Source organism: Schistocerca americana, chromosome X (assembly GCF_021461395.2).
Source record: "Schistocerca americana isolate TAMUIC-IGC-003095 chromosome X, iqSchAmer2.1, whole genome shotgun sequence".
Lineage (NCBI taxonomy): Eukaryota > Metazoa > Arthropoda > Insecta > Orthoptera > Acrididae > Schistocerca > Schistocerca americana.
Genome location: NC_060130.1, coordinates 804,764,161 through 804,791,135, shown reverse-complemented (window position 1 = coordinate 804,791,135; position 26,975 = coordinate 804,764,161). Strand labels below are relative to the sequence as shown.

Below are 26,975 nucleotides of genomic sequence, written 5' to 3'. Positions count from 1 at the left end.
ATCAACTGTAATTAGTAAGTAACCAGGAGAAAATGAGGTGGGGATGGCCAAGACTTGAATGAAGTGGTTTGTATCTCTGATATGCAAGGCTACGCTATGAGAAATTGATTGGATGTGTTGCTCAACAAGAGCAGAGATTCTATGAGTGGTTGATGAGAGTGTTGACTGGGAGTAGGTTAGGTTATGATGGACAGTGGTATTTTGAGGTGGGAGTAGCACATCTTTAAATTTAATAATTTTTGGAGTTGGTGTCCGGAATGCTCTTCCATGGTGTTGGAGGACCAGCCAGCATTTCAATTTGGGAGATGTAGGGTAGGTAGTTGGGACTGCACAGCAAAACTATCCTGTGGGAGGAGGAGAGACAGTTCTGGGATTCTTGGACTATGGAGATTTGTTTCTGTAGTACCAGCTTTGTGAGATATAGGAACTGGCAGAATCTGAAGATCTGAAGGTCACTGTAAAGCAGTGGGGGGAGGGGGGGGGGGGGGGTGACATCTGGAGAAGGAAAATTTTTATAATTAGGTTATTGAAGGGGAGTGAAGGAATCCCATGGCTTAGACAATATTTAAGAAAGAGGATGTGGGACTGGGTTTTAGCTAGGGATGAAAACAGACATGAAATTATGATGGGAGCAACATGTGAGGAGCGGTGAGTTGATAGCGGTGAGTTGATTTGCAGATGAAATGTAGTAATTTGTTGCTTGGATAATGTTTTACCATAATCTGGGTGACACAGGTTCAGAGGATAGCTTGGGCTATGATCAAAATGCCCATACCACCGGTTGTCGCAAAAGTTAGGCATGAACATAGTTGTTAAAGACCCGTGATGCATCTGCATAAGAAAGTCAAGAAGAGAATTATAGAAAAAGATTTGGATGGACAGTATGGGAGAGACAAAGTATATGTAAATTATGAGACAGTAACAAAGGATGGACAATATGAGGCTTAGGACATTAGGGAACCAGTAAGTGATATAAATATAAATTTAAGTTGAGCATGTTATGCTCAGCAGCATATTCTGCCACTAGGTGATCAACCCTTGGCCATAGTTTGGCAGTGGGCATTCGTTCTGGTGGACAGCTGGTTGGTGGTCATGCCCCCATAATGTACTGTGAAGAAATTGCAACAGAGTTGGCACATGACATGGTGGCTTTCATTGGTGGGATAGGGTAAGCCAGTGAGAGGACTAAGTAGGATGTACTGGGTGGGTGAACTGAGCAGGTCTTGCACCTGGGTGTTTCACAGATATATGATCCTTATAGCAAAGGCTTCAGGTGGCTTAGGGATGGATCAGGGTGTTGTGTAGGTTGGGTGGACTCTTAAATACCACTTTATGAGGGGTGCGAAGTATCATGAGTCAGATGTCCCTCGTTTCTGGGGGTGATGATAGATAGTCGAAGCCCTGATGAAAAAATTGTTTAATTGTTCAAGTCCAGGGCGATATTGGATGATGGGGCCTCCTTTATGGCTGTTTCTTGGTGATGGTAGGAGGATTATGCGATATGTGAGGATATGGCATAGGAACTCTGATTGTAGACTTTTTGATACCAAGTACAAAGATATAGCATCATTCTTTTTTGTCATTGCCCATATATATAGGGCACTGGAGGAACAATCAGTATGGTGTATAAAGAAAATTATCCTTCATCATGTACTTTAATTATGTGCAGAGAACCCAGTTGTCAGACATAGTAGCAATTGCCTAGTAAAACTTCAGTACCAGAACATATTTTGTATTTTATCTGTAATAAACTGATTTTCCCTCTTCTTCTTGCATTGTAATATAACATTTCTGATAGTTTTCTGAGATTCCAGAACTTCTAAAAACGTTGTAATGTTATTTTAATATCTCATTCTACACCATTATGTACATACTTCCAATGAGGGCAGTTTTTTTCTGCCAATGTTTGCTGATATATCCATGATAGGTCTACCAAATTTCAATAACACAAGCATCTCAATCAAAGGAATGGCAGTTATCCACAAGCTTGAAAAAGAACATAATTTGAACATCCTCCTGACATACAATGACTCACTTCCTCTGTGATGAATGAAAGTGATTAGTTCACAGAATTTATCTGCCAACTGCAAACTTTTCCACCTACAATCCCTGCCACAATGATCCCATGTGAGAAATGTTGTGTAACCTCTAAACCATACTCAAACCTGTAGACCCATCCCATAACCTCTGCCTCAAATCCATCTGCGTCTTCATATCAAATATCTCTCCATGACATTCCACCATAACTACTGATTACTGTAGGAGGGCCAGCCATGACAAAAGTCTTCCATCTAGTGTGCAAGATGTACTAGACAAGCAAAATACCCTTAGACTTCAAGAAGAATGCAGTAATTCCGATTTTGAAGAAAGCAGTTGCTGACAGATGTGAAAATTACCAAGTTATCAGTTTAATAAATCATGGTTGCAAAATACTAACAAAAATTGTCTACAGAAGAATGGAAAAAGTGGCAGAAGCCAACCTCAGGGAAGGTCAGTTTGGTTTACAGAGAAATGTAGGAACCTACAAGGCACTACTGACCCTAGGACTTATCTTAAAAGATAGGTTAAGGAAAGGAAAACATAAGTTTATTCAATTTGTAGACGTAGAGAAAGCTTTTGACAATGTTGACTGGAATAATCTGTTTGAAATTCTGATGGTAGCCGGGATAAAATACAGGGAGTAAAAGGCAATTTACAGCTTTTGTGGAAACCAGATGGCAGTTATAAGAGCGAAGGGGCATGAAAGGGAAGCAGTGGTTGAGAAGGGCATGAGACAGGGTTGTAGCCTATCCCTGGTGTTATTCACTCTGTGCACTGAGCAAGCAGTAAAGGAAATCAAAGAAAAATTTGGAGTAGGGATTAAAGTTCAGGAATGAGAACTAAAAGCCTTGAGGTTAAACAATGACATTGTAATTCTGTCAGAGACAGCAAAAGATTTGGAAGAGCAGTTGAATGGAATGCTCAGTGTCTTGAAAGACTGATATAAGGTGAACATCAACAAAAGCAAGACAAGTATAACAGAATTTAGTTGAATTAAACCAGGTGATGCCAAGGGAATTAGATTAGGAAACAAGATGCTTAAAGTAATAGATAGGTTTTGTTATTTGTGGAGCAAAATAACTGATGATGGCTGAAGTAGTGAGAATATGAAATGTAGACTGGCAATGCTAAAAAAGTCATGTATGAAGAAGAGACATTTTGATCAGGTTGAATATAAACATATGTGTTAGAAAGCCTTTTCTGAAGGTATTTGTCTGGAGTGTGACAATGTATGGAAATGAAACATGGATGATAAACAGTCTAGACAAGAAGACAATAGAAGGTTTTGAAATGTGGTGCTACAGAAGAATACTTAAGATTAGATATGTAGATCACATAAGTAATGAGAAGGTACTGAATAAAATTCGGGAGACAAGAAATATGTGACACAACTTGACTAAAAGGTGGGACTGGCTCATAGGACACATTCTGAGACATCAAGATCACCAATTTAGTACTGGAGGGAAGTGTGAGGGGTAAATATTGTAGAGGGAGACCAAGAGAGATGAGTACATTTATCAGATTCAGAAGGATGTGTGTTACAGTAGTTATTCAGAGATGAAGAGGTTTGCACAGGATAAAGTAGCATGGAGAGCTGCATCAAACCAGTCTTTGGACTGAAGACCACAACAACAACATGGAAAGAATCTTTGCTCTTGTTTACCAACATTTCCAACCTATTGCCCTCAGCCTAGCTACCCAAATTAAAGTCACAAATCACGTACTGCATCATCTCACAATCACCAACATCCCATTACCATCTGGATATCTGCACATCACTGTTGATTCCTCCTACATATACATCAGCATTCCCCATAGCTTTGCCACTCTCTTCCAACACCTGGTTGATTCCAGATAGACCACAACAATCCTTATACAGCTAACAGATTACATCCTTACCCTTTATTGTTTTATCTTTGAGGGGCAGCTATACAAACAAATCTATGACATGCCCATGGCCACCCACATGGCAAATTCCTATACCATTCTGTTTGTGATCCATTAAGAGAAAACCTTCCTTTCACCCAAAGTCACACACCCCTTGTCTGGTTCAAGTTTACTGTTAATTTCTTCATGATCTGTACCAAGCAGCATGATAGTCTATGCTCAGTCTTCCACAGCCTCAACACATTCTCTCTCATTCCCTTCACCTTGTCCTACTGAGAGCAGCATGCCAACTTCCTTGACCTCCACTTTTACAATGGATTCATGAAAACCTCTATCCATATCAACTGCACCACCCATCAACAATATCTCCATTTTGATAGCTCTCATCCCATCCACACTAAAGTTCTCTCCTATACCATCTAACCACCCACAGACAGCACATTTGCATTTATGAGCAGTCCCTTTCCCAGTATGTCGAAGATCTTTCTAAGGTCTTGACGGTATAAATTATCTCTGAACTTAGCTAACAAACGTATCTTTAATGCCATCCCCATACATGTCCCTAGTCCTCCAACCACCACTGCAAAGCAGCTCATAGCAGCAATGCCCTCATTACCCAATATCTTCCCAGACTGTAAGAACATAACCATGTGCTTTGCCAGGACTTTGACTACATATATTTGTGTCTGTGAATGTAAAACATCATTCTTACAATCTTCACCACTCCTCCCAAGTGGTATTCTGCTATCAACTCATCTGAAAAATATCTTGGTCTATCTACTCCACATAGCACATGGGTCATACCCCTATTGAAGAACTGACCCATGCATCCACCCAGTATGTACCATTCCAGTCATGTCACAGGTATATCCTATCCTGTTAGAGGCAGGGTTTCCTATGAAAGCAGTCATATCACATACCAGTTCTGCTATGACTTGTGCACAGCATTTTACGTGGGTATGACCACCTTCCAGCTGTCAGCAAAAATAAGTGAATTCCACCAAACTAGGTTATGAGTAGAGTTGATCACCCAGTGGCAAAATACACTTACAACATATCCTTGAACTTCGCAATCCTCATAGCCTTAGTTTCCACTAACCTCTGTCAAGAAACAACATCCACACTTGTCCCCAAGTCTTCCACTTCATTCATTCTACACTCACACCCTCCTGTCTGTAGTCTGCCATTTCCTCTGTTCTCTCTCTGACTCCCAGTCTACTGCTCCATATCAGTGTGTGCCACACACAACTACCCCTGGCAACATCAGCAGAAGCTCTCCAGTGCCACATTTTTATCCTGTGGTTTGCTGTCTTTCCCCTTCCAGCTGTCAACCAACCTCCCTCATACAAATCATCTCCCAACTAAGCTGCAGTACCAGTATAATATCTAAGGGACATTTGAATGAAAACCAAGTACCTGCCACAATGGGACAACAGAATGGTACCATTCAAAATAATCATCTCATGCATTAAGACATTTATCCCACTGAAAGCTTTGATGATCAATTCTTGTTTCATAGAATGTGGTCAACCACTGACCAATCCACAACTGTACCCACTCTTGCACATCCTCATCTGACTGAAATTAATGTCCATGCAAGTCTTTCTTCAGGTCACCGAACATGTGAAAATCACACAGTGAAAGGTCTGAGCTGTATGGAGGGTGTTGCAGTGTTTTCCAATGAAACTGCTAAAGCATAGCCTTTGTCCAATAGGCAGTGAAGTGGAAGGCATCATCTGAAGTGAAAGGCATTATCATGCATCAGAATTATCCCATCTGACAACATTCCAACAGACCAAGGGCAAATGCCAAAGCCAACAGTGGAGATGTCCCATGTCTCCCCTACCAAAAAACTGCAAATCAATTCACACAATGTCCAGTAAGGTCATGATGACCTCCAGTGATGACTGTGGAGTCTCTCTGATCAATGTATTCCTCAAATATGGAACCACAATCAGAGTGAAGTGCTATGAAGGCACTTTACAGAAATCTCAGTGCTCTATAAAGTCAAAATGCCCAGGAATGTTGTCAGATGGTGCTTGGTGCTGGGCCTGCATGTTTACCACCACCTTTGCCTTGTTCATTCTAGTGAGCACATCTTGTGACACTACAGCCAGATTGCCCCACACTTCTATTTGCTAAAAGGCTGCCCAAGAAACTTCAAAATATTGTGTTATTTGCAAAACTTCTACCAACAGTAGCTTTTCACAGAGTAAAGCCTTCTGGCATATCTCCTTATCTGGAGCTAAAGAGATAATTGTGTTGTGCACCATAGAGTCTGCATAAGAGTCATTATGGGGATCAGTAACAAACTGACACTTACGGCTAAGGCCATGAAGTTTGGATGCCCAAGCCATGTATGACTGGTTTGGTTTCCTACAGCATCAGCAGAATTCAACTTGTACCACTATGACATGCGTTAATTTGTGATGGTAGTTGGACAGTAAGCTCCACATATGGTCAAAAGTAATACCTACTGGTTCCTGTAAAGGAGCAAGCTGACCCAGTAATTGATACACCTTAGGTGAAATCCATGAGAGGAATAAGCACAGGCACTCCGTCTTCAGGCCACAAGTGGCCTACCGGGACCATCCGACTGCCGTGTCATCCTCAGAGGAGGATGTGGATAGGAGGGGAGTGGGGTCAGCACACCGCTCTCCCGGTCATTATGATGGTATTCTTGACCAAAGCCCCTACTAGTCAGTCAAGTAGCTCCTCAATTGGCATCACAAGGCTGAGTGCACCCCAAAAAAGGGCAACAGCGCATGGGGGCTGGATGGTCACCCATCCAAGTGCCGGCCGCGCCCAACAGCACTTAACTTCGGTGATCTCATGGGAACCGGTGTTACCACTGTGGCAAGGCCTTTGCACATAAGAGGAATAAGGCTTTGCACAAATTCCAGTCTGTCACACCAAAGCCAAAATATTCTATCTGAGTCATTTTTCATAAGATTCCCAATCCTCAGCTGAATCATCGTTTGGAAAAAAAACTGGGTGGACAGACTGATGTAATGGTACCTGTCTGTTAATGGAAGCTGACAAAGTGGTCACTGCCAAAGTAAGCTGTTTAATCAGGGCCAGTAGTACGGTGTCAATAATGACTAAACCTGATGAAACCACAATTAAAGACTGCACATGTGGAAAACCTTCAAAGCTCATCACCAGTCATGTACTAATCAAGTAATAAATGAAACTGATCCAAGTAACACAAATATTGCTTTATTAATAAACCTGTGAACAATAATGGAAATAAGCCTCTCATGACTACACACGTAACAAGACAAAAGAATCATACAGAAGGTGCAACGTAAGAGATACACAGAACAATTGATTGAACTGAATTGAATTTAATTGGATTTTATTTGATCCTGTAGGATTACATGGTGTACAGTGAATGTACAGTACACATCAAAAATAGAAAACATTCAGGATCACATACTTCCCAATAATTTTTCTTACATTCTAACCTCAGTGATTGTAAGTAAAATACATACAAATTTAATGTGGTAAGTACTCTTCAACACTGTAAAATTCCTTTACCATGAGGTAGTCTTCGAGGTTCTTTGAAAACTTAGTGTGATGCACATTCAACACAGGTTTTTAGCAGTTAGTGGTGAGTGGTACAAACCAAAATAACATAGTGAGAGCAAGTCAGTGCTGCTCCAGGTGTGTATAGTCATGACCACCAGTAGATGGCATGATAGAGACCATGCCGTGTGCACAGTTCCTACAGGTGGCCTCTAGTGGGGCAGCACATGCTCATACAGGTGGCAGTTGATTTAAGTAAACATGTGTGGCAACCCTACTTTCTGCACACTCACACTCACACCCACTAATAGCAGGATACAGCACTATGCTTCAGCAATTTGGATGGGAAACACTGCAACATCCTACGTACAGCTCAGATCTTTCACTGTGTGATTTTCATATCTTTGGTAATCTGAAGAAAGATGTGTGTGGACATCACTGAGGAGATGCAAGAGTGGGTACAGTTGTGGGTCTGTCAGTAACCAACCATGTTCTACAAAACAGGTGTTGATCATTTACTTTTGAATGGAACCCTTCCATGGCCCTGTTGTGGCTGGTGTTCACTTTTCATCTGACTGCCCCTCATAGTTAGTCAAGACAATCTAACTATACTGAAAGGTGTGTGTATGTATGTGTGTGTGTGTGTGTGTGTGAGAGAGAGAGAGTGAGAGAGAGAGAGAGAGAGAGAGAGAGAGGTGACAAAAAGCAAGATTTCAGAGTACTTGACGGCTCAACACAAAAGTTTTGTCTCAAGTACAGATAGTGTTGAGGATCAGTGGAAAAAGTTCAGAACCATTGTACAATATGCATTAGATGAGTATGTGCCAAGCAAGATTGTAAGAGATGGAAAAGAGCCACCATGGTAATTTAACCGAGTTAGAAAACTGCTATGGAAGCAAAGGGAACTTCACAGCAAACATAAACATATCCAAAGCCTTGCAGACAAAAAAAAAATTACACAAAGCGAAATGTAGTGTGAGGAGGGCTATGCGAGAGGCATTCAATGAATTTGAAAGTAAAGTTCTATGTACTGACTTGGCAGAAAATCCTAAGAAATTTTGGTTTTATGTCAAAGCAGTAGGTGGATAAAAACAAAATGTCCAGACACTCTGTGACCAAAATGGTACTGAAATAGAGGATGACAGTCTAAAGGCTGAAATACTAAATGTATTTTTCCAAAGCTGTTTCACAGAGGCAGACTGCACTGTAGTTCCTTCTCTAGATTGTCACATAGATGACAAAATGGTTGATATCAAAACAGATGACAGAGGGATAGAAAAACAATTAAAATCGCTCAAAAGAGAAAAGGCCACTGGACCTGATGGGATACCAGTTCGATTTTACACAGAGTACGTGAAGGAACTTGCCCCCTTCTTGCAGTGGTGTACCATAGGTCTCTAGAAGAGCATAGTGTTCCAAAAGATTGGAAAAGGGCACAGATCAACCCCATTTTCAAGAAGGAATGTCGAACAGATGTGCAGAACTATAGACCTATATCTCTAATGTCGATCAGTTGTAGAATTTTGGAACATGTATTATGTTTGAGTATAATGACTTTTCTGGAGACTAGAAATCTACTCTGTAGGAATCAGCATGGGTTTCGAAAAAGACGGTCGTGTGAAACCCAGCTTGCGCTATTCGTCCATGAGACTCAGAGGGCCATATACAAGGGTTCCCAGGTAGATGCCGTGTTTCTTGACTTCCACAAGGCATTTGATACAGTTCCCCACAGTTGTTTAATGAACAAAGTAAGAGCATATGGACTATCAGACCAATTGTGTGACTGGATTGAAGAGTTCCTAGATAACAGAATGCAGTATGTCATTCTCAATGGAGAGAAGTCTTCCGAAGTAAGAATGATTTCAGGTGTGCCGCAGGGGAGTGTTGTAGGACCGTTGCTATTCACAATATATATAAATGACCTCATGGATAATATTGAAAGTTCACTGTGGCTTTTTGAGGATGACGCTGTAGTATATCAAAGGTTGTAACAATGGAAAATTGTACTGAAATGCAGGAGGATCTGCAACGAATTGACACATGGTGCAGGGAATGGCAATTGAATCTCAATGTAGACAAGTGTAATGTGCTGCAAATACATAGAAAGAAAGATCCTTTATCATTTAGCTACATTATAGCAGGTCAGCAACTGGAAGCAGTTAATTCCACAAATTATCAGGGAGTAGGCATTAGGAGTGATTTAAAATGGAATGTCCATATAAAATTAATCATCGGTAAAGCAGATGCCAGACTCAGATTCACTGGAAGAATCCTAAGGAAATGCAATCTGAAAACAAAGGAAGTAGGTTACAGTACACTTGTTCACCCACTTCTTGAATACTGCTCACTGGTGTGGGATCCATACCAGATATGGTTGATGGAAGAGATAGAGAAGATCCAACGGAGAGCAGCGCACTTCATTACAGGATCATTTAGTAATCACAAAAGTATTATGGAGATGATATATAAACTCCAGTGGAAGACTCTGCAAGAGAGATGCTCAGTAGCTTGGTACGGGCTTTTCTTGAAGTTTTGAGAACATACCTTCAGCGAGGAGTCAAGCAGTATATTGCTCCCTCCTACTTATATGTCGCGAAGAGACCATGAGGATAAAATCAGAGAGATTAGAGCCCACACAGAGGCATACCGACAATCTTTCTTTTCATGAACAATACGAGACTGGAATAGAATGGAGAACTGATAGGGGTACTCAAGGTACCCTCCGCCACACACGGTCAGGTGGCTTGCAGAGTATGGATGTAGATGTAGATGTAGATGTAGGTGTAGAGAGAGAGAAGAGTGGATTTTCTGTGCTTGTGAGCACTGGAGGAGGACATCATCTGCTGTCTTTACTCTTTCCATTATTTATATTCTACCAAGGCCTTTCCACTACTAAAAGTAAGTGAATAGAAGCTTTTGAAATATGTTAATTCAGAAAGATGCTGAAGAATAGCTGAGTACGTAGATTAACTAAAAGAGTAGTACAGAATGAAATTTGGGAGAAAAGAGTTTAGTTGGACAACTTGACTAAAATAAGAGACAGGTTGATAGGACACATCCTGAAGCATCAATGAATAGTTAATTTGTTAGCGGGGATGAAGCTTGGAGGTATAAATATTTAGAGAGAGACCAAGACTTGACCAGAGTAAGTAGATTGGATGTTTTTAAATTACATTTTGTACAAAGATTGTACTGTAATGTAGAACAAGTCAATGAATACAGTGTTAAACTGCCAAAAAGAAGAAAAGCAAACAATATTGTATATAACATAAATAAAATATATACAATATCTCATTCAAGGTTTCAAGAAAAGTAACAATACTGCAAACAATATACAAACAACATATACATTATTACATACATTGGAATACAAATTACGTAATTTATAATATAATACACATTTTACAAATTTTATAGCACTAAAAATTCATTTAAAATATACACTGTATGGTTTATGAGGAATTTTTTCAGTTTCCTCTGAAATACATGAGGCTTGTCAGTGTCCTTCTTTATGTTAATTGGAAGGTTATTGTAATTTCTTATTCCATTCTGGATAACTCCTCTTTGTACTATATTGAGAGTTACTAGGTCTTTGTGAAGGCTTGGCTTCCGTCTTGCATCACGATTGTGAATATCACAGTTAGTTTGCAAAAGTTTTTATTGTTGAATACAAATATCATTTTAATAAGTATATGTACTGACTTGTGAGTGGTAGTATCACAAGTTTCTTGAATAGTCATCTACAGGATGTTGAATTCGAAACACCACAGTTCAACCTCACAGTTCTTTTCTGTATTTTAAATTTTCTTCTAGTTTTGCAGCATTTACCCAGAATATTATACTATACAAGGTCAGAGAGTGGAAATATGCAAAATATGACAACATAATTACATACCTGTCAACACAGGGTGAAATAGCTCTTAGTGCGAAGCATGTTAATCTTAGTTTCTTCAGCAGGTAATCAATATGTTCATTCCCTCTTAAATTATTATCCATTTGTTTTACTAGGAATCTCATATGTGAAGTTTCATGTATTTTCTGACTATTGATATCTATTTCAAGAGATTGTAGCTTGTTGTTTGGTGTCTCAAACTGCATTAAATTTGTTTTTTGAGAGGTTTAATGACAGAATATTTGCTGTGAAGTGGAAATAGGTTGCAGAAGATAGCCTAGCAAGGAAATCTCCATCAAACCAGTATTTCTGCTAAAGACCACAACAACATTGTAAAACTAATTGAGAATCAGTTATCATTTTCCATCATATTCAAATGTCATGGAGTAGGCCCTATTCTGGCTGTTTGGATTGAAAAAATTGTTTTAACCCATTGATGGTGTGTGTTCATATAATTTTGTCCAATCTCTGCTGATGTGGAGGCATATTTCTCCAATGATTGCCTCACAACAAATTTTCAACCACTTGAAAATAGTTTATCTTTAACCTATATTTGTTGACAGTTTTATGGAACAGCAGAATGATAGCTAATTGTAACAGATAAATTGCGCATAACAAGAAACTGTGTAGAAGTCACAAATTTTCTTATGGAACATCAAATAACAAATGTTAATGTAGATACTTTAGTTAGCTTCCACTATCAGTTGTCAAGAAACGTGTTTTCCAAAACAAGCTTCTCAAAGAAGAAACAATATAACTGTGACTGAGACAGTGATACATAAAATCTAATTACAAGAACCATAACTGATGCATGATGTATCAAATACCAAGCAAGAATTATGGCATATTGTTAGTCAAAGATGTAACAAGAAATAGTGACTGTGAGAAGACCAGTTTCATCAACAGGAAGAAATATAAACAATTTTTCATGTGTTGTGGGAAAAATATTCGTTATATGAAAAGTTAGTACCAAGAGGAAGTAGTAACCTCAGTAAAAATTGGAAAATAGTACTGAAAATCATGAAAAGTATTCTGTGTATGTTTGTTTATATTAATGCAGATATTTTACTTTTTTTATTTCACTAACACACACACACACACACACACACACACACACACACACACACACACACACACACAGAGAGAGAGAGAGAGAGAGAGAGAGAGAGACTTTTTGGGAGATTTGCCTCTTAAAATACTGTAATGAACTACAAAGACAAAAGTACTGTGAAAACACATTGAATTCCATTTGTATTGTCTTTATTACAGGGCCCTGAAGGTCCTGCAGGTCAACAGGGGAGTACAGGAAGCCCAGGGGAGAAAGGTGACAGAGGAATTCCTGGCCCTCCTGGACTACAGGGACCTGTGGGACCTCAAGGAAACCCAGGACCTCCAGGACCCCAGGGAGTCAGAGGTTCACCAGGACCTGCTGTAAGTAAACATTTGTAAGTGAAAAGATGTTACAGACTAATGCAGTTACAAATTATGCGAAGAGACATAAATTTTTTGCTGATTTCCTCAAATTTTCTTTGTGTACAGTCATTATAGCTAGAAATATATTAGAGAAATTACAATTTAAATGCTGATGCCTTTTCTTTACATCAGCACTGTCTGCAGACTTTGCTTAGTGTTTTAATGAAGAGGAGAAAGGAGTAAAACGTAAATGTGGTAACACACAGTTAAAGAATATAAGGGAAGGGAAGAAAAAGAAGATGGAACATAACTGGGAGAAGATAGGAGCATTGGCTTTTCTGTCTGACATTGGGGAGTTGGCCACATACATTAATTTTGGGGAAGTACTATGAGGATGACAGGACATAGTGTGTGGTGGTCCTGTAACTTGTCTGGCTGCAGCCATCTTAACTGGGGGTATGAAGTACTGATGATGTGATCATATTGATAAATGTTGCATATATAATACACACAAGCATTAATGGTTAGTTCTAAATATATTGTGTTTTCACAACTTGGTACCATGTTCAATTCATCGCAATAGTGGAGGTTCAGTGGAATGAGTGATTGCATGAGTCTGCATTTCACATCCTGTGGAAATATGTTCTGAAACTTTTTGAGGGTATAGAGGCAAACAGCAGTCTTCCAGCATATGGCAACAGTATTCTCTGCCCAGTTTAAATGCTCATCCAGAATTACATATAAGTTCTTCACTGCTTTCTGGTATGGTATTAATTGGGGGCTGCACAGATTAGGCCATGAATATTAAATTGTGTGCTGATAGTCCTGGAGCCAAATTTTGACCTATACCTGTTACTTTGTTGACCTTTTTTGTTGCAGTCACATCTATAAGAGTGTGACTGTGCACTATATGGTGTGTGGGTTCTAATTGAAAAATGTTCATGTTGTTGCAGTTAAACCATCTTCTTAGATTTATTGTGGAGGGAGTATCTCTCAACAAATCTATGTTCAAGTCTCCTATTACAACAACACATTTGTCTTGACACTGTAGTGAATGAAATTCTGACTGAAAGGAGGTCATTGAGCTCGTTTCTGGTGCCTTGTAGACAACATCAGTTAAGCACTTCTGTCTACACACTTATTTCAAGGAACATGAATTCAGCCTGCCGTTCTTCAGTAGGGTTTGATGTGCTTAAGACTCTGGATATATCAGTTTTTACATACACCTTGACACTCCTGCCATATTTGTTTGATCTGTCTGTCCTAAGAGATAAATGTTGCAGAGAATATGGATGGTCTTATGCATGTTTCAGACAGGAGAGTTACATGAAAGTTTTTATGCCCATAACCAGCTTTATTTCCAATTACAGGGTGATGTAGGTCCACCAGGGAAATCTGGTGCAGACGGGCAGCCAGGAAAGGTTGGTGAACCAGGTGCCAGAGGACCTAAAGGTGAGAGAGGTCGACGTGGGCCAAAAGGACATCGAGGTGATATTGGTTTGGTTGGACACAAAGGTTCACAGGGCGAAAAAGGTGAAAAAGGAGACAAGGGACCAAGAGGACCTCAGGGACCCAAAGGAAATCCTGTGAGTATTTAATAACATAATGTTGAAATATTACAATGTCAATAAATATTTCAGCAGTTCAGCTAGTGTAATTTACCAAATAATGCTGTTTCTCATGTATGGAATTTAAATTATGTTTTTATGTAAGACTGGTACATCCACTTCATTTTACTGTTCTTTACCAAACTTAAGTAACATTTATAGTCACAAATCTACTAAAACTATTCGCCACTCATTATTAGAATACAGTATGCATTATTTTAACTATGGTAAACAGAAAAATTTATAGGGGAGAGTGTTTTACCTCAAGGATGGTGTGCCTAGGAACACATGACGTTTTTTGGTCAGTATTTTAGTCTAATGACTAATTTTAGTATCAAAAATGTTATGAAAAGGATAGGTGAGATCACACTGGCAGAGTTCGTAGGCAGAGGAGTCAGAAAATTGGTAGAGACCTTCCACCAGGTGGTCACTGCTGTTGATTATGACAGTGGTGGAATCTTCGTCTACTGATAGTGTGTTTGGAAAGAAGAAAGGTCACCCGTATACAACCTCAAAACAAATCCTGCTTCCATTTGATGTGACACAGTTGCATTCTGCCCGAAGCAGCCAGAGAAACTGGTCATGTGTGTGTGTGTGAGCTGTGCTTGCATGAATTGTGTGTGTGTGTGTGTGTGTGTGTGTGTGTGTGTGTGTGTGTGTGTGTGTGTCAGCATGTACTCTGTAGTAGCAATCTAGCCTTTTCATGATATTGTCATTATTCCGTCCTGGACTTCCTATTGTTTGATATGTTGTAAAACTAGTTATACATTGAAGCACCACAGAAACTGGTATAGGCATGCATATCCACATACAGAGACATGTAAACAGGCAGAATATGGTGCCACAAACGGCAATGCCTATAAAGACAACAAGTGTCTGGCACATTTGTTACTGCTGCAGCTTGTCAAGATATAAGTGAGTCTGAATGTGGTGTTATAGTCAGCGAACAAGCGATGGGACACAGCATATCTGAGGTAGAGATGAAGTGGGGATTTTCCCATATGACCATTTCATGAGTGTACTGCGAATGTCAGGAATCCTGTAAAACATCAAATCTGCGACCTTGCTGTGGCTGGAAACAGATCCTGCAAGAACGGGACCAACGGCGAGTGAACAGAATCATTCAACATGACAGAAGTGCAACCCAACGGTGAGTGAACACAATCATTCAACATGACAGAAGTGCAACCCTTCCACATATTGCTGCAGATTTCAATGCTGGGCCATCAACAAGTGTCAGTGTGTAAACCATTCAATGAGACATCATCAATATGGGCTTTCAGAGTCAAAGGCCCCCTTGTGTACCCTTGATAACTGCACGACACAAAGCTTTATGCCTCACCTGGGCCCCTCAACACCGGCATTGGACTGTTGATGACTGGAAATATGTTGCTTGGTCGAACAAGGCTCCTTTCTAATTGTAGTGAGTAGAGGGATGTGTACAGGTTTGGAGACAGCCTCATGAATCCATGGACCCGGCACGTCAGCAGGGGACTGTTCAGGCTAGTTGGGGCTCTGTAATGGTATGGAGGTGTGCGTTTGGAGTGATATGGGACCCTTGAGACTTCTAGATATGACTCTGACAGGTGACACATATGTAAGCATCCTGTCTGATCACCTGCATCCATTCATGTCCATTGTCCATTCCAATGGACTTGGGCAATTCCAGCAGGACAATGTGACACTCCACATATCTCAAACTGCTACAGACTAGCTCCAGGAACACTCTTCTGAGTTTAAACACTTCTGCTGGCCACCAAACTCCCCTGACATGAACATTATTGAACATCTCTGGGAAGAGATCTCCACCCGCTCGTACTCTTATGGATTTATGGACAGCCCTGCAGGATTCATGGTGTCAATTCCCTCCAGCACTACAACATACAACAGTCGAGTCCATGCCATGTCATGTTGTGACACTTCTGCTAGCTTGCGGGGGTCCTACATCATATTAGGCAGGTGTACCAGTTTCTTTGGCTCTTCAGTGCATAATGTGGGGAAAGTAAAGCCATACTTTGTCAGTCTTGTGTCATCTTATACCTAGAAACAGAAAGTATTTTACCATGGAGCTTAGGATATTTGCCAGTTAACTGAGTTTAATTAATTTATTAACATATTTATGTGTCTTAAAAATGGAAACTAATGTTAATTTACAATAGCTTCAATTTTAAACTGTTTTTTGATATTACTTCTGCATAATTTGATTTCACTTACTGATTATTGGTGTATAGTAGAGTAATAACATAACAGATAGATGACAAGATTTTCTCACTTGCAATGCTTTTACATTTCAATAGAATATTTGTTCGTAGGTAAATGACCATGTTGTGCTTTGGAGTATGTTTTTGCATTTAGAAAAACCTTAATTTTCTAGAATAATTTTTGTAACTTTAGAAAATAACTGCAGCACATAAAAAATGAATGTCATCACTTAAAAATGGAGTAAGAAAATATTTTATTAAACTTCTACAGGCATGTCTGAAAGTGTCCCAAGGTACAACTTTTTCCCCTGTGAATATTATGAACAATTTTCCATACATTGTCTACAAATTTAATTTTTTAATACATGTACATTTCAGAACAAGTGTCCCACCTGAAAAGCAGCTGAAAAAGTTGAAAATGAATAATATGCCAGGTCAAGATGAAATCCCAATTTGATTTTAGAGAGAGCACTCTACGGTGTTGGCCCCTTACTTAGCTTGCATTTATCGCAAATCTCTCACCCAGCACAAAGTCCCATGTGGCTGGAAAAAAAGTGTATGTTGCTTCTGTACATAATAAGTGTAAAGGAAAAGACCCACAAAATTACAGACCAATATCATTAATGATCCTACCTCCATGAACCATGGACCTTGCCGTTGGTGGGGAGGCTTGCATGCCTCAGCGACACAGATGGCCGTACCGTAGGAGCAAACACAACGGAGGGGTATCTGTTGAGCGGCCAGACAAACGTGTGGTTCCTGAAGAGGGACAACAGCTTTTTCAGTAGTTGCATGGGCAACAGTCTGGATGATTGACTGATCTGGCCTTGCAACACTAACCAAAATGGCCTTGCTGTGCTGGTACTGCGAACGGCTGAAAGCAAGGGGAAACTACAGCCGTAATTTTTCCCGAAGGCATCCAGCTTTACTGTATGGTTAAATGATGATGACGTCCTCCTGGGTAAAATATTCCGGAGGTAAAACAGTCCCCCATTCGGATCTCCGGGCGGGGACTACTCAAGAGGACGTCGTTATCAGGAGAAAGAAAACTGGCGTTCTACGGATCGGAGCATGCAATGTCAGATCCCTTAATCGGGCAGGTAGGTTAGAAAATTTAAAAAGGGAAATGGATAGGTTACAGTTATATATAGTGGGAATCAGTGAAGTTGGTGGCAGGAGGAACAAGACTTTTGGTCAGGTGAATACAGGGTTATAAATACAAAATCAAATAGGGGTAATGCAGGAGTAGGTTTAATAATGAATAAAAAAATAGGAGTGCAGGTAAGCTACTACCAACAGCATAGTGAATGCATTATTGTGGCCAAGACAGACACGAAGCCCATGCCTACTACAGTAGTACAAGTTTATATGCCAACTAGCTCTGCAGATGATGAAGAAATTGATGAAATGTATGATGAGATAAAAGAAATTATTCAGGTAGTGAAGGGAGACGAAAATTTAATAGTCATGGGTGACTGGAATTTGAGAGTAGGAAAAGGGACAGAAGGAAACATAGTGGGTGAATATGGATTGGGGGAGAGAAATGAAAGAGGAAGCCGTCTGGTAGAATTTTGCACAGAGCATAACTTAATCATAGCTAACACTTGATTCAAGAATCATAAAAGAAGGTTAAATACATGGAAGAATCCTGGAGATACTAGAAGATAGATTATATAATGGTAAGACAGAGATTTAGGGACCAGGTTTTAAATTGTAAGACATTTCCAGGGGCAGATGTGGACTCTGACCACAATCTGTTGGTTATGAACTGTAGATTAAAACTGAAGAAACTGCAAAAAGGTGGGAATTTAAGGAGATGGGAACTGGATAAACTGACTAAACCAGAGGTTGTACAGAGTTTCAGGGAGAGGATAAGGGAACAATTGACAGGAATGGGGGAAAGAAATACAGTAGAAGAAGAATGGGTAGTTCTGAGGGATGAAGTAGTGAAGGCAGCAGAGGATCAAGTAGGTAAAAAGACGAGGGCTAGTAGAAATCCTTGGGTAACAGAAGAAATATTGAATTTAATTGATGAAAGGAGAAAATATAAAAACACAGTAAATGAAGCAGGCAAAAGGGAATACAAACGTCTCAAAAATGAGATCGACAGGAAGTGCAAAATGGCTAAGCAGGGATGGCTAGAGGACAAATGTAAGGATGTAGAGGCTTATCTCACTAGTGGTAAGATAGATACTGCCTACAGGAAAATTAAAGAGAACTTTTGAGAAAAGAGAACCACTTGTATGAATATCAAGAGCTCAGATGGAAACCCAGTTCTAAGCAAAGAAGGGAAAGCACAAAGGTGGAAGGAGTATATAGAGGGTCTATACAAGGGCGATGTACTTGAGGACAATATTATGGAAATGGAAGAGGAAGAAGATGAAGATGAAATGGGAGATATGATACTGCGTGAAGAGTTTGACAGAGCAGTGGAAGACCTGAGTCGAAACAAGGCCACGGGAGTAGACAACATTCCATTGGAACTACTGACGGCCTTGGGAGAGCCAGTCATGACAAAACTCTACCATCTGGTGAGCAAGATGTATGAGACAGGCGAAATACCCTCAGACTTCAAGAAGAATATAATAATTCCAATCCCAAAGAAAGCAGGTGTTGACAGATGTGAAAATTACTGAACTATCAGTTTAATAAGTCACAGCTGCAAAATACTAATGCGAATTCATTACAGGCGAATGGAAAAACTGGTAGAAGCTGACCTCGGTGAAGATCAGTTTGGATTTCGCAGAAATGTTGGAACACTTGAGGCAATACTGACCCTACGACTTATCTTAGAAAATAGTACTCAAATTAAATCGGGTGATGCTGAGGGAATTAGATTAGGAAATGAGACACTTAAAGTAGTAAATGAGTTTTGCTATTTGGGTAGCAAAATAACTGATGATGGTCGAAGTAGAGAGGGTATAAAATGTAGACTGGCAATGGCAAGGAAAGCATTTCTGAAGAAGAGAAATTTGTTAACATCGAGTATAGATTTAAGTGTCAGGAAGTCATTTCCGAAAGTATTTGTATGGAGTGTAGCCATGTATGGAAGTGAAACATGACGATAAATAGTTTAGACAAGAAGAGGACAGAAGCTTTCAAAATGTGGTGCTACAGAAGAATGATGAAGATTAGATGGGTATATCACATAACTAATGAGGAGATATTGAATAGAATTGGAGAGAAGAGAAATTTGTGGCACAACTTGACTAGAAGAAGGGATCGGTTGTTAGGGCATATTCTGAGGCATCAAGGGATCACCAATTTAGTATTGGAGGGCAGTGCGGAGGGTAAAAATCGTAGAGGGAGACCAAGAGATGAGTACACTAAACAAATTCAGACGGATGTAGGTTGCAGTAGGTACTGGAAGATGAAAAAGCTTGCACAGGATAGAGTAGCATGGAGAGCTGCATCAAACCAGTCTCAGGACTGAAGACAACAACAACAACAACAACAACGACAACAACAACATTAATGATATTTTGCTGCAGAATTCTTAAATATATTCTCAATTCAAAAATATAAATTTCCTTGAGATGGAAGAGCTTCTGTCTACAAATCACCATGGATTCAGAAACCATTGCTCATGGAAAATTCAGCTTGCCTTTCTTTTCACACGATATCCTGCAAACTATAGATGAAGGGCGATGCACAGATTCTATATTTATATATTTCTTTAAAGCATTGACATGGTGCACCGCTACAGACTGTTAATGAAGGTATGAGCTTACAGAATATGTTCCCAGGCATGTGAGTGGCTTGAAGACACCAGTGGCAAGTGTGTGAGATGAGGGTATCATCAGGAGTGCCCAAGGGAAGTGTGATAGGTCTGCTCTTATTCTCCCAGTACATAAATGATCTGACAGACAGGATGAGCAGCAATGTATGGCTCTTTGTGGATGATGCTGTGTATGTTGTAAAGTATTATCATTGAGAGACTGTAAAAGGATACAAGATGATGTGACAAAAGTTTTAGTTGGTGTGATGAATGGCAGCTAGCTCTAAATGCAGATAATCGTAATTTAAAGCAGATGAGTAAGAAAAACAATTCTGTAATATTGGAATACAGCATTGGTGGTGCACTGCTTGAGCAGCCACATCATTTAAATATCTAGGTGCAACAACAGTGTAATGCAATTTGAAATGGAGTAAGCATGTAAAGACAGTAGCAGGGTAGGTAAATGATTGATTTCAGTTTATTGGAAGACTCTGTAAAGGAGACAGTGTGTAGAACACTAGTGCAAATGCCTTCTTGAGTAATGCTTGAGTGTTTAGGATCCCCACCAGGTTGGATTAAAGGAAGACATCAAAGCAGTTCAGAAGTGCACTGCTGGATTTTTTACTGGTAAGTTCGATCAACACATGGAGATGCTTCATGAACTCGAGTAATAATCCTTGGAGGGAAGATGACAATCTTTTCACAGACTGCTGTTGAGAAAGTTTAGATATCTGGCATTGGAAGCTAACTGCAGAACCATTCTGCTGTCCCCAATGTACATTTTGCATAAAGACCATGATGATAAGATAAGAGAAATTAATGTGCAAACAGAAGCATAGAGACAGTTGTTGTAAATGAAACAGGAAAGGAAATGAACAGTAGCTGTACAAGGTACCCCTTGCCCCTTGGTTTGTAGAGTATGTATGAAACTGTAGATGTAGTTGTAGAAGATAAGTGATGCAATTGTTGAATTTTTTTTAATTTATTTACTAAGCGAACATAATGAGCAAGGTTTGGTTTTTGTCAGTCAAAAGGCTTACATGGATTCCTTGATTCATACAGCAGAAGCAAATACTGTCTCAACACCATCTGAGGCGCATGTATGGGTGGAAGAATTAGTAACTCCATCTCTCCAAGGAAAAGCAGTGGGATGCTTGGTCCATATCCGAGGTTCCCAACAAAATTTTCTCGAGGACCCCCTCATCGAACATGATTGGTACCTTGTCATATCACAGTATCAAGTACCTAAGAATGCCTAATTAAGAGTCTTTTTATACGTTTTCTATTTCTGGTACTTAGAAAAAACATTGACATATTCATTATTGAAAAATCAGCTGCAGAGAGGCAGCGTGCACAGTCTAAGAGCATACAGCAGAACTATTTGCCTCTATCTAATTCTAGTTTTGCACTAGAGTGTGCTAGTGTCAGTTGGCTCTAGGAAGATGCTAGACACAGAAGTTAGTGTTCGCTAAAGCTCTGCCCATGCAGGAAGCAGCCAAAACAAAAAATCTGTTATCCTATGAAATATATTTTTTATTCTAATAGCATCTTGTGGACCCCTCTGGCAAAGCTTGTGGACCCCTGGGGGTCTGCGGGCCACCTGTTGGGAACCACTGGTCTATAGACAGTCGTGTAACACTCACACATTTGTTTCGCTGTAAACTGTGTGTCACAAATTCTGGGAAACCTAGACAGTAGCCACTGGTCAGTGGTTGAGCATACTTCAGCATGTTTCAAAGGTACATTCTCACTTCAACTTATGTATCTAGCTGCTGAACTTTCAGGTGAACTGTAGGCATTTATTGATGCAAATTGTTGCAGTGAGCCAAGCACATGTCTTTGTATATGTACAGCAGTGAAGTAGTCATAAATGACACAACTATGTGTCATTATTTGCTAAAATTGTGTTTTTAGGTCTAAGTTAAGCTGTTAAGTAACTCTATGGCTGGCATGTTTATTCAGGATAAATGCACCACTGAAAATTGTACACATTCCTGGAGTGGATAAAGCAAACTGACTGTGGTTGGGCAGCAACTGAGTTTAAGAAAATCTCAAAGCATATTGATGCATGTTTCTACATAGATTGTAAATTGTAAATTGTACATTCTTTTTATCAAGTGAATCTCAAATGACATACATCTTTGCAAAGCCAATAAAGTGTGTAACTCATGAATGTTTGTATTTCTTGCTTGGCATGCTGCAAATGTAAAACTTTTATGGTGTCTGTAATTCACAGTTTTAGGAGAAGAATTACAGTAAAATTTTTGTTGCTGTTTATTAGCAACTGATTTTTGTGTGTTAGTTATGAAAAGCTCTATCCTCTCAAATGAAATAGCATGCTTATGTACTTATTAACCAATCAAAAAATGAAAAAAATCATGTAAATGGTCAGCATGTAGCCATATTTTTCACTGAGACAGTGTAGCCTACTGCAGTTGGATAACTGACTCGTTCTACATCACAGACAGAGCTCACAATTATGATAGGAAGAAAATGAATATAACTAACTAAGGAAGTAACTAACAAGTTGGCAAAGAGTTCTCGGGCTTCCAGCCGGGTGGCGATGTCTTCAAACTGCGACGTTTTGACGAGTGACATACTCATCATCTTCTGGCAAAGATGATGAGTATGTCACTCATCGAAACGTCGCAGTTTGAAGACATCGCCACCCGGCTGGAACCCCGAGAACTCTTCGCCAGCTGTATACGCCGGGAAAGCATACATTCACATTTACGGCACCTCTACGGGGAGGAGATGCTCTGTAGCTTCAAGCTGCTGCAGAAAGAATGCAACAGGAAACACTTCGCCAGAAGATGATGAGTATGTCACTCGTCGAAACGTCGCAGTTTGAAGACATCGCCACCCGGCTGGAAGCCCGAGAACTCTTCACCAGCTGTATATGCCGGGAAAGCATACATTCACATTAACTAACAAGTTTATTCCTCGATCTTTGCTCTTGCACAAGCTCTGTCTATTGTTGTTGAAAGTATGCTGTGTTGTGCATAAAGCAGGTCTGTATTGATACATATTGTTTTAAATCTTTCTGTAACCTGTACTCCTTTTGATGCTAGTTGAAACATGTTAATTCTATAAAGAGCATCAAAAAAGCATAACAAATGTGTACCAGTTTAATAAGCATTTTATATGCCTGTTTTTCTTCTAGTTATTTTGCATATAATACCATTTCATTATCTTTCTTTCAGGGTCCCTCAGGTCCTGCTGGTCAGAAAGGGAGTGATGGACCTCAAGGACTGCCAGGAATGGAAGGCCCTCCAGGTCCAAAAGGATCTGAAGGAGTAGCAGGAATGAAGGGAGAGCCAGGTCCAGCAGGACCCCCGGGGCCCCCAGGGCCTCCAGGGGAACTGCCACTCTTACCTCCAGAGCTACTGTTCCACCGAGAAGCTGGCAGGGAAAAGAGAGCACTTAAGTATGTCATCAATATCATTTACTTGCATCAGTGTAAAGGATTTTTTTTATTAAGATCACATGCTAATTATGTATGTACTAATGTAACAAAATGAACATGAAGTCATGATAAAGTGAAGTGGTTGATTAAAGCATCCAGAGCATAAGAGTCACTCCTGTTTTCACATATAAGTGCTGGTCCCCTATGTCAGTTTTTGTGACACACAGATTGTTGCTACGTGAGTGATGACAATTGACAAGAAACTGAGTGAGGTGTGACATTGGTTCAGTTTTGGGAGAAACATCTGTAAGGTGTGGGGTTCAAATCCCTATACAGAAATTCTGGTTTATGTTACCTATGGTTTCCCAGAATGAATAGAGGTGAATGCTGGTATAGTTCCTTAAACAGATCACAGCTGCTAGCTTATCTCACTCTTCTCCAACAGTCAGTGATGTTGTAAACTCTTATCCTCCTCCATTCCCTCTATCCTTGTAAATACATTGACTGCATTTCATGTATTACATAGCCTGAGACACTATTTATCACTCATGCCATGATACATTGTAATAATTTGTAGGCTACTTTGACACACTACTCTTCTTAATCAAACAATAAAATGTTGTCAATATTTTTCATTTGCTTCATTAATCAACAGATAATTAATAAATACATTGCACTAGAAAGAGCATAAAATGGCAGGAATTTCAACTTTTTATAACATGTTGTTACCTGATCAGTTCAATTCATGATCTCAAGATATCTTTTCATGTCAATTTATCATTAGCTATACTGGTACTCTCAAATATTTTTTAGGGATTTAGAAGACATGGTTTTGGAAGAAATGACTGCTGAGCCAAAGGAAGACCTAGGCGGGAAATTCTTGGACATGTATAGCTCAATATATACAATGAGACAAGACCTGGATCGCATAAGAAAGCCTGTTGGTACACGTGAAAACCCAGTACGAACTTGCAAGGATCTCTTCTATGGGCATCCTCAGTTTAAGGATGGTAAGTAGTATCAACGTCATTCTCACAGTCGCTTCAGATATGCTGCAAAAGTAGGATCTAGTCAACATTTTTTGCTATGATAAACAAAATAATAAAGCAGAAGACTGTTAGAACTGGTACCCACAAATAATATTAAAGATAAATAAAAGGGCTGCATTTGGAAAAATTGTAGCTTATGTTAGTCCCAGTTCTTAGACGAAAAATATATCTTAATCAAAGCTCCGAAAAATCTAATAATGTGCTCAGAGAGAAGCCAATCACCCCAATTGTATGACTGTATGTGATGTGAGCCAAAATTTATGACTAGACTGAGGACATTTTTGGCCGGGAACACACAGCAAGTTATTGTGGATGGAGAGTCATTGGCATATGTAGAAGTAATTTTGGGTGTACCCCAAGGAAGTGTGTTGGAACCCTTGCTGTTCATGCTGTATATTAAGTACCTTGCAGACAATATTAATAGTAATCTCAGCTTTCTGCAGACAATGCAGTTATTTATAATGAAGTACTGTCTGAAAGAATCAATGCAGATATTCAGTAAGACCTTCATAAGATTTCAAAGTGGTGCAAAGACTGGCAACTTGCTTTGAGTGATTAGAAATGCAAAACTGTGGACTTCGTAAAATGAAAAAAACTTAGTATCCTATGACCACAATATAAATGAGTCACAGTCAGAATTGGTCAACTGATAAAAATACACGAGTGTGACAGTTTGCAGGGATATGAAATGGAACAATCACATAGGCTATGTTATAGGTAAGGCCAGTCTACAAAGGAGACTGCATACAAAATACTTGTGTGTCCCATCCTAGAATTTTGCTCAAGTGTGCAACACTCATAACAAATTAGACTTACAGGAGATATTGAATGGATGGAAAGAATGGCTGCGTTAATGGCCACAGATTTGTTGACGGACAGGAGAGTGTCACAAAGATGCTGAAGAACTGAACTGGCAGACACCTGAAGACTGACACCAACTATTCCATGAAAACCTTCTTAGCAAGTTTCTAGAACCAGCTTTAAGTTATGAAACTAGGAATGTATTACAATCCCCGTGTATCACTCTCATAGGGGTCTCAAATACAAGAATAGACTAATTACTGCATGCACAGAGGCATTTAAGCAATCTTTCTTCCCACAATCCCTACATGAATGGAATGTGAGGAAGCCCTAATAATTGGTACTATGGGATTTGTGCTCTGCCATGCAGTTCATGGTCGTTTGCAAAGTATAGATGCAGGTGGAAATAGAGCTAATGGGTAGAGCAGTTAAGAAACAAAAAAGGAAATTGTGAGGAAAAGGCAACCGGTATCCCAAAAACATGTAACACAGTCTACACTTTATTTATTTATTTGTTTTTTCATTCACCCTTTGATTGCTGTTCAGAGCAATATTAGCTATGCCAGTGTATATTTAAAGGTCTTGGGTAAATTGAAATTTGAGCATTTAAAATATTTTTAGATTTCTGCAAACATAACAGTAATGCACAATAACTTTGCTTATATTTTACAAGTTTTTAAATAATAATGTATAATAGAATTGGATATAAAACAAACCTCAGAAATCATTTAATTTATACATACGGATGTACACTGAAGAGCCAAAGAAACTGGTACACCTGCCTAATATCGTGTAGGGCCCCCATGAGCATGCAGAAGTACCACAACATGACATCTCATGGACTCAACTAATGTCTGAAGCAGTGCTGGAGGGAACAGATACCATGAATCCTGAAGGCTGTCCATAAATCTGTAAGAGTATGAGGGGGTGGAGATCTCTTCTGAACATCATGTTGCAAGGCATCCCAGATACGCTCAATAAAGTTCATGTGTGCAGAGTTTGGTAGCTAGCGGATGTGTTTAAACTCAGAAGAGTGTTCCTGGAACCACTCTGTTGCAATTCTGGATGTGTGGTGTGTCACATTGTCCTGCTAGAATTTCCCAAGTCTGTCAGAATGCACAATAGCCATGAATGGATGCAGGTGGTCAGACAGGATGCTTACGTATCTATCACCTGTCAGAGTCATACCTAGATGTATCAGGGCTCGCATATCACTCCAACTGCACATGCCCCACACAATTACAGAGCCTCCACCAGTTTGAATAATCCCCTGCTGACACGCAGGGTCCATGGATTCATGAGGTTGTCTCCATACCTGTACATGTCCATCCACTTGATACAATTAGAAATGTGACTTGTCCAGCCAGGCAACATGTATTCAGTCATCAACTGTCCAATGTCAGAGTTGACAGGCCCAGGCGAGGTGTAAAGCC

The 26,975-nt window shown here is 39.7% G+C and overlaps 1 protein-coding gene across 1 annotated transcript in view; it reads left to right on the top strand.

Annotated features, from left to right (window-relative positions):
- The window catches only part of LOC124556687 (collagen alpha-1(XI) chain-like), a 560,578-nt gene that overhangs the window by 487,530 nt on the left and 46,073 nt on the right, over nt 1-26,975 (top strand). The window contains exons 23-26 of the mRNA XM_047130656.1: nt 12,617-12,778; nt 14,131-14,346; nt 23,490-23,713; nt 24,506-24,702. Coding sequence (XP_046986612.1) covers nt 12,617-12,778; nt 14,131-14,346; nt 23,490-23,713; nt 24,506-24,702 — 799 coding nt within the window. The remainder of the gene's footprint in view (nt 1-12,616; nt 12,779-14,130; nt 14,347-23,489; nt 23,714-24,505; nt 24,703-26,975) is intronic.